The sequence below is a fragment of the Marmota marmota genome, unplaced genomic scaffold, assembly GCF_001458135.2.
Source record: "Marmota marmota marmota unplaced genomic scaffold, marMar, whole genome shotgun sequence".
NCBI lineage: Eukaryota > Metazoa > Chordata > Mammalia > Rodentia > Sciuridae > Marmota > Marmota marmota.
The window spans coordinates 30,657,863-30,666,390 of NW_026000093.1; the positions used below are offsets into that span (position 1 = coordinate 30,657,863).

The 8,528-nt window shown below is 36.4% G+C and overlaps 1 protein-coding gene across 1 annotated transcript; it reads right to left on the reverse strand.

Moving 5' to 3' along the window:
- Nucleotides 1–2,853: 2,853 nt before the first annotated feature.
- LOC107142292 (myelin P2 protein) lies at nt 2,854–7,602 on the reverse strand. The gene is made up of 4 exons (XM_015485719.2): nt 7,441–7,602; nt 5,128–5,300; nt 4,830–4,931; nt 2,854–3,848 (listed from the first exon to the last, which is right to left on the reverse strand). The coding sequence occupies exons 1-4, from the start codon at nt 7,511–7,513 to the stop codon at nt 3,798–3,800; spliced, it is 399 nt and encodes a 132-aa protein (XP_015341205.1). The 5' UTR covers nt 7,514–7,602; the 3' UTR covers nt 2,854–3,797.
- Between the last annotated feature and the right edge of the window lie 926 nt (nt 7,603–8,528).

An 8,528-nucleotide genomic window follows, 5' to 3' on the forward strand; every position in this document is an offset into this window, starting at 1 on the left:
AACCAATCAAGTAGTTTCCTCCTTTAGCTCTTCTAAATATCCTCTTAAGCATTTCCCCCAGCTGGGTGTGATGGCATATGCTTGTAATGCCAGTTACTCAGCTGAGGCAGGGGATTACAAGTTCAAGGCCAGCCTCAGCAACTTAGCAAGACCCTAAACATTGTAGTATTTTGAGACAGAAGACATCATCTATGAATGAGGAAGACACTTATCAGACAGCAAATCTGCCAGTTTCTTGATCTTGGACTTCCCAGTTGCCAGAACAGTGAAAAATAAATTTCTGTTGTGCATAAGTCATCCAGGTTATAGTGTTTTGTTATAGCAGCAGAAATGGACTAAGACCTAAGGTTCCCCCAGTCTCTTTTCTGGTTGTTTAAAAATCCTTTTCAAATCTAGCAACTTGGACTACCTGCTTAAATGATTATTTTATTTTCCTCATTATCAGTGCTTCACTTTTCCTATTATGAAAGTAAAAAAGTACTCGTGATTTTTGTAAAACAAATCAGAAATCAAAAAAAAATAACATCCAGACACTAGTCAACAGAAAACTGAGAGGCAGGGAAATGCTTGCCAAATGCCGTGCTGCGGGATCAAACCCAGGGCATCACACACACTATGCAAGGATGAACGTCATCCCCAACTTTTAAGAACCTTAAAGGGAACTACTTTCAAATATACAGAAAAGTGGCAAGAATCAGATTAATTCAAAGAAAATTCCTCAGCTCTTCAATTTTACCCATTTGCTTTATCATTTTTTTCTATGTATATGTACATGTACACACACACAAACATACACACATAGATTTTTTTTGAAGTTTTTGAGAGTAAACTGCATGCACATGGCCCATGACCTCAAACTATATCAGTGTGTGTTTCTCAAGAAGGTACCCTTTTACATGTCAGTGTACTTTTATTCCAATCTCCCATGTACTGTCTAATAGATCTAATATTATCCTTTGGGGCATTTATTTTACCTTTAACACAAGATCCAGTCTAGGATTTTTTTTTTTTGATATAGTTGTCACATGTTTTTAGTATAATTTAATCTGGAATATTTCCACATCCTTTCTTTGTCCCAGCATTTTTTTAAAAGAATTCCGTCAACTCCCTCCTGCATGCATTCCTCCCCCCTTTTTTTGATAGAACATTCCTCTTTTGGAATTTGATGTTTACTCATATTTAGATTCAGGTATGGATTCCAGGCCAAAACACTACAAAATGACCTTATCTCCTTCTCCACACATCATATTTGCAGGTACATCTTGTTCATCTGCCCTTTATTGTCAAAGTTAGCTTTGATAACCCAGTCAAGGGGTTCCGTGTTTTCACTGCTTAGGAACTATTTTTTCCCCCCTTGAAAGAAAGAAATCCGCAGTTTGCAAGGAGATGTTGTAAGGTCAAGCTAATACTCTGCTCCTCATCAGAATTTCACCCTAGCTTTAGCATCCATGATAATTCTTGCCTGAGCCAATATTTTTTGTGATGCTTGGAAAATGATGGTTCTCTGGTTCCAGAACTTCTTTCACATTTACCAGGAAGCACATGCCATTTTATTGTAAAGAAAATACCTCCTTTTCATTTCTCTCTCTCTCTCTCTCTCTCTCTCTCTCTCTCTCATCATTATGATGTATGAGTTCTATCTTTTCATTTATATCTCTCTCTCTCTTTTATTATCATTATGGATGTATGAGTTCTACTTTTTTTCTTAATGGTTTACAATTTATGATTTCTTATATTTTTGCATTCAAATTGTCCTAAATTTGGCCAATGAGAGTTCCTTCATATTTGGGTATAATACCTCTATTTCTCTGAGCACTTAAAAATTTTTCTAGTGTAAAAAGATATTTTAGGCTCATCTTGTACCTACCCTGCCTTTGCTTTGGATTCAACCATTTCTCCAAAGAACATTGGTTCCTTTAGTTGAGAATCTGAGTCCTAGGCATGCTTATTTCTATTGAGGTTTTACTTCTAATGTCTTTTGGCAGATAAAACTGCATGTGTACATGTTTGTGTAAAACACATAAATAGATATGTACATTGCACACACATATTCATGCAGATATGTATGTGGAATTATTTCTATTTATACCCATTGTTACAGTTTGGATCTGGAATGCCCCTCAAAGGCTCATATGTTGAAGGCTTTGTCTCCAATGCAGCAATGTTTAGAGGTGGGACTTTTGAAAGTGATTGGATCATGGACTCCGCTCTCATGAGTGGATTAATCCATTGATGGCTTCATAATTTGATGGCATTATTGATAGATGGTAGAAACTGTAGGAATGGGCGGGGGGATAGTTGGAGGATATGGGTCACTGGGGGTATCCCCTGGAAGAGTGTATCTTGTCTCTGGTCCCTTTCTTGCTTTCTTTCTACTTCCTACCTACCACGAGGTGAGAAATTTTCTCTGCCATGCCCTTTCACCATGATTTTCTGCCTCACTATAGATCCAGAAACAATAGTCAGCTGACTTGATCTGAAACTGTGAGTCAAAATAAATATTTCCTTCTTTAAATTGTTTTTCTCAGGTGTTTTGTCATAGCAATGAAAAGCTAACTAATACCATATAACATACTCATGGTTTAGAAACCATGAGTTTACATAGATCCATTATATTCCTTCATGGTTCTTTCTTCTCTTCCCTCATTAATATTTATATGTGCCTTCTTCCTCAGTGAGCATCCTGTTTCCCACCAACATCAATGCATTTTGTCATTTATTCAGTCATATAATACAATTTCATTTATACTTGGGCACAGTGGTCCCCATTCTTGCCTGTCAAAAATTACCAGACTCAATAACTCTATGACTATTTATTTATCCAAAGGACAGAACACATATGTCCACAAAAAGTCTTGTACAAGAATGTAGCAGCTTTATTCACACTAGCCAAAAATTGGTAACAGCCCAATTGTATTAACTGAAGGATAAACAGATAAAATGACATAGTCATACAATGGAATAGTATTTGGAAGAAAAGGATCAAACCACTATTACATGCAACAATAGGGATGAATTTCAAAGAATGCTAAGTTTAAAAGGGCAAACAGAAAACACCATGGTTCCATATATAGGAACAAGCAAAACTAACTTATGGTGATAGAACCAAATCACTACTGTACTTGCTTTTGGTAGGGATGGGACAGGGTAGGGCATTGCCTGGGAAGGGGATTAGTTATATGAGTGCTTGCATCTGTCACAATGCATTCAACTCTGTCCTCAGTATCTGTGCCTTTCACTGCTTATAAACTAGCCCTTAATTTTAAAAAACTGGTTGAAGTTGAGTTAAGGCTGCTCCTTTTAGTTGAAACTAGAACTCCTTCATTTAAAACTGCTCTTTCTGAATTGCTTCTTTGTGGCTTCCTTATGGGCTTATAACTCTCTGGTCCCAGAAGGCGTTTGAGTTTGCTACCCCCGTAAGTAAACTTTTACATCCTTTTATTATCCCATTACTTCTTTTAATTATTATTTTAAATAATCAGAATACCATAGATTAGAATTTCTTAGAAATTAATGACACTATCAATTATTTAAGTCTGGCTAGACATAGATGAGTTAATATAATAAGGACATGTACACAAATTGAAAATATTTAAATAGCAGTGGTTTTTAGATTAAGACTCAGTTAAGGGCTTTGTCAATCTGGCACGTGAAGACAAAAACCCAAACAAAACAAAAACGAAAACAAAAAAATTCAAACCAAAAAGCAAACTGGAGAGTAGTTGGGTCTTGCCAATGGAAGCAATTTATTTCCAATATTAAGTAACTAAATACCACTCAGTGGGTAAATGTTTTTCTCAGACCTTCTCGTAAATTCTGGTGCACACCACGCCCTTCATCATACATTCCTTAAGAAAAGAAAAAAAGATTAAGTATCTAAAACTCAAGACAGAGAACAACAAATTTATGATAAAATTATAAATTAAAAATAAACATATAAGATGAAATTTAGAAAGAAATAAAATATCCCAGTATGCCAATATCCAGTAATTTAGGATGATGACCATTGAAACTAGAGAAATAGTTTTAAAGTTGATATTTTACTATAAAGGAATTTTTTTAAAGTGGCAAGGTTTTTGCATTATTTGTATGCATTTAAATATACTAAAAGAGTGGTTTTCAAAATGACCTACCCTATCTGGAGAATATTTAAACATACTGATCCCACCCCAGGAGATCTGCATTCAATTGATCCATATTGGGCCCCCATTTTGGAATATACCCCTATGTTAATCTGTTGTGCAGCAAGGGCTAAGTGCCTCTTAAAAGTAACATTCCTAACATGACAGGAATCAGTTTACATTTGATGTATTTGTTAATTATTAAGCATGGAGCCTTAACCTTAAAGAGGTCATCTCAGGTAACCTTTGTCATCAATCTCATCTACTAAGAAGAGGTCTCCCTGGAGCTCAGCCTGCCTGATAACATGGTTCGGTGTATGTTACTATAGATTCTTGGAAGCAGAATGCTTAGATGTCTACAAATATTCTACAATTGAGCCTTTCAGGATGCATTTTGCTATTAAAGTTTAGACATGTATTTTAGACTTCAAACCAGTAAAAGATTTATTCATACTTTCTTGAATTTTACTCTCACTTTGTAGACATTATTTCTAAAACTAACAAATCAACTTTGTTATTTCTAAAATCTTGATCCAGTTCTTGCAGATGAGTCTTTTATGATTTAAATATCAGTCAAGCATTAATCTTGACTTTATTCTTTGCCATTTTGTCCTTTGTATTCCAAAGAACAAAGAACATTTTGAAAATAATATAACCCTCTTATTTACATAGCATTATTTTGGTATTTAGAATTAGAAATACTCTTACCATTACCAGTTTTCCGTCCACCACCTTTCTCTTTATGGTGGTCTCTTTGCCGTCCCATTTCTGTACTTGATTCAGTGAGCCTTTCTCCAGGGTTACAATGCTCTGCAAACACAACTGCATGTCACTGACTTGCTGGACTTAAGCTGATCCAAGAAGCTATTCATTCAGTCCTGAACCATTTCATGGCAGATGTCTCGAGAAGCATGATCATTTCAACTCTGTTAAATACTAGCAGCATAACCTTCTCTCTCTCAAGCAGTTGCTTGAACCAACAGTAAAGAAAAATGTTAAAGATTACCTTGGTTTTCCTATTGTCAGCTGTGGTTTCTTCAAATTCCTGGCCCAGCTTGAAGGTGATCTCTGTGTTTTTAAAAGCACTTTCAGTTCGTATAGTAATATAGTCCCCTTTCTTGCTGATGATCACACTGGGTTTGGCCAGATTTCCCAGTTTCCTGGTGGCTAACCCCACACCTGAAAACCAAGGTAGTGTTATAACATCGTGTTGACAAAGAGCGCACTTGGGGAGGCTAGGGTGACCTGTCCAGTGCTCGTTGTCTGTTATATGTATAGGTAGGCAGGTAGGCCCACTTACTACTAAGGGCCTCCTCCCATGTTTCCCCACCCAATAAAAATAAGAGTCTGCTACACATATATTTTAGGGTTTATTATTACAAATAAATATTTTAAAAAGTAAGTTTAATTAATACCTGTAGATTTTAAAAAGTAAACATGTTCAGGGAAAAGAGTGCACGTTGTCTACTTTTGCCCTAATCCTACTCTCCACTGTAAGTCAGTAATTAGGGATTTGTATGAAACATTGAAGATGTTTAGTAGCTCCAAAAAAAATAGTATATGTACAATTTTAATGAGACTATGCTATACACAGCAGTTCTGTGATATTTTCCCCATTAATAATATACTATGGCTATAGAGAAGAATTCCCATCATATCCTTGATATCCTCATTTCTGAAATTTTGTGGCTCCTAAGTCTAGCTGGTCAGAAAAAATAGCCACCTACCTTCAAAATCTGTATGGTCACAAATAGCCAGAGATGAATGAAAAGATTTTTTCAAAACTTTTCTATATTTGAAAAACTAAACAAAATTGGGCTCAAGCCTTATTGCCATCGCTATCAAATACATGGAAAAGAAGAAATGTCATACAAGAAATAAATGAAAAGAAATATAGTTTTATAAGACTCCAGTTGGAAGCCAAAATTCTTTATTTTTCCACATTGAAAACAACTTGTTTATCTCTATCTATACTAAATAAGAAGTGAAAAGTTGTAGCTAATAAATGTGAACGGTATTCTTTCTTCTAATTCTGATTAAACTTTCATTATTTTGTGTGATTGAAGACCATGTTTTTCAAACTATAATCTTCAGAGCTTGTGAGTCTACATTTACCAAGCCGCCCCGCAAGGGATCCTGTGCACTCTGTAATTTGAAAACAATGAAATTAGAAAGTTCCTCGTGGAGACCTTCTTGAATTTTCCTTTTCCTTCAGCTATGAAGTTAAGTCCATAAATCTAACCAGTCTCACAATATGGACCCATACCTGTAAGTTCTCATAGTTTACTAGGCAACAATGACAGGCTTTTGTTCATTTATCTAAAATTAGAAGTGTATACATGAACTTCCAAAAGTTAAATAAAGCTACAGGCACTTTGACAAACATGGCAACCTGATGTTATCACCGTCATTCTCTACTATATTTACACAATTCTGGAAATTTCCAAAGACTTTTCTTATCTATTGTGTTTCTGGAACATTCTCTAGAAATGGTATGAAGTACAGTTGTAACCAAGGCTGATTTTTGATTTCCATCTTCTGCTCCAACATCAGGAAAGTCTGATGATTGGGTAACAGAGTTTGAATTCACTACCACAAACCTGGTTTCTTTTTCCTCTCAGCACCTGCACTAGGACATGAACATCCTACATGATTCTGTAATAATGGACAGAAATAGAAAAATTTTTTTAGTTTGCCTCAATACCAAAATTTTAAACTGAGATTTTTGTCTGTTTTAGTTTTAGTACTGGGGATTGAAATTGAACCCAGAGCCTTGTGCACAGTAGACAACTGTTCTACCACTGAGCTAAATATACCCAGGCCTTTACAAATTTTTTTCAGATTGAGTCTCTCTGAATTGACCAGGCTAGCCTCAAATTTGTGATCCTCCTGCCTCATCCTCCCAAGTAGCTGAGATTATAGCCATGTACCCAGCTTAAATGGAGGTTTTCTATCATTCAACTCCTTATTTTACATGTACCTTAGTTGCTATAAAAAAAAAGTTATCATAAAAGTCAGTGAATAGGTTGACTAAGCTTCTAAAATGTCTTTCTTCCAGGTTTCCAATGAAAACCTTATTGGTATGAAACTGCCTTTGGATCAGTGTGAGTTCCAGGCATTTCAGTAGTTTAAATTCAGTTCTAGTACAACTGACACGGATAAAACACAAGTAAATTATCCGAATGACATAAGATTAATCCCTGGACTGTACTTCAGACTGTGTAAACATCCCCAGTCTCCTAGAAACGAAGTCAGAAGGAAATATTAGGCAGTTTTCCTAGAAAGGATCTTTGCAGCCAGAACAAGGAGCATTTCTTACCTAGAGCCTTCATGTAATCATCAAAGTGCTCACTGGAGACAAGTTTCCAGGTGCCCAAGAATTTGTTGCTCATGGTGACGACTGAGAGTTGAACACAGTTCTTGGTAGGATTCAGGAGACTGAGATGAGACGCTGAGGCCTCAGAAGATTCTTTTCAAAGACATCTAGAGCATGTGACTCTCACAGAGACCCAATGGGGAGAGGCAGTGTCAGGACTGTCGATGAATGGCTCTTCAATCACCAGCTGCCCATCCATCCTAGGAAGACAAAACCTACATAATGTTTCCTATTGTTTCCAAGAAAAAAAAAATGTCTAAAAATGAATGAGAGTTCTATTTGAGCCTTCAAGAAATTTTTGGCTGGTCTCACATTGATAAATCATCTTACATTTTTACAGTCTTTTAATGCTTCAGAAAGGACTCCACAGAGGCTATGACTGCAAATGAATGTGTGTGTGTGTGTATGTGTGTGCCTGCGCATGCGTGCGTGCGTGCTGTTTAGGCATCTTAGTTACTCTTGATGCTGAGTTTGCACAATTAAGAATTCTTATTGAAAGGGAAGAAAGAGAAGAAAATGTTCATGAGTACTGTGATAAGAGTCTCAAATATGTTGTGGGAGAGAAACGCAGGGGAGCAGTGTGAGGAAGCATTCAGAGGTGAGGGAGGCTTGGCATAGTTCACATATACATCCCAGGCAGGCAGAGTGGGCAGACAATGAGGGCTGTGCAGCACAGTGGAGTACAGAAATTGTATTCATGTAATAGGACAAGAAGTTGCACTGTGACATGCTCTTTGACCGCAGCTAAGATTTTCATCTAAAAAAGCTTAAGTGCCAATTAAGCAGGTTCCTAGTTGCCATGACAAATTTGAGTCATTGAACATAAATCTGCAGTTTTATAAAGTGGATTTTTCTATAATAATAATAATAATAGTAATGGATATTGAGAGTGCACTGTGGGCCAGTCACCGAGCTAAGCACTTAATACAGATTGTCTCATTTAATCCTGTCAGCTCCATAGAGTTAGGTATTGTTGATGCATCCGTTTTTCCCAGTGAGGAAGACTGGAGCTCAGGGAAGTTAAAAAATGT

Bases quoted from the DNA above. Each gene is read 5' to 3' on its own strand.
- LOC107142292 (XM_015485719.2), bottom strand. From the start codon at position 7,513: ATGAGCAACAAATTCTTGGGCACCTGGAAACTTGTCTCCAGTGAGCAC. The intron at 4,932-5,127 runs GTAATCTTTAAC...TTGTGTTTGCAG, and splicing joins CTGACAATAGGAAAACCAAG to AGCATTGTAACCCTGGAGAA. The intron at 3,849-4,829 runs GTAAGAGTATTT...TCTTTTCTTAAG, and splicing joins TGGACGGAAAACTGGTAATG to GAATGTATGATGAAGGGCGT.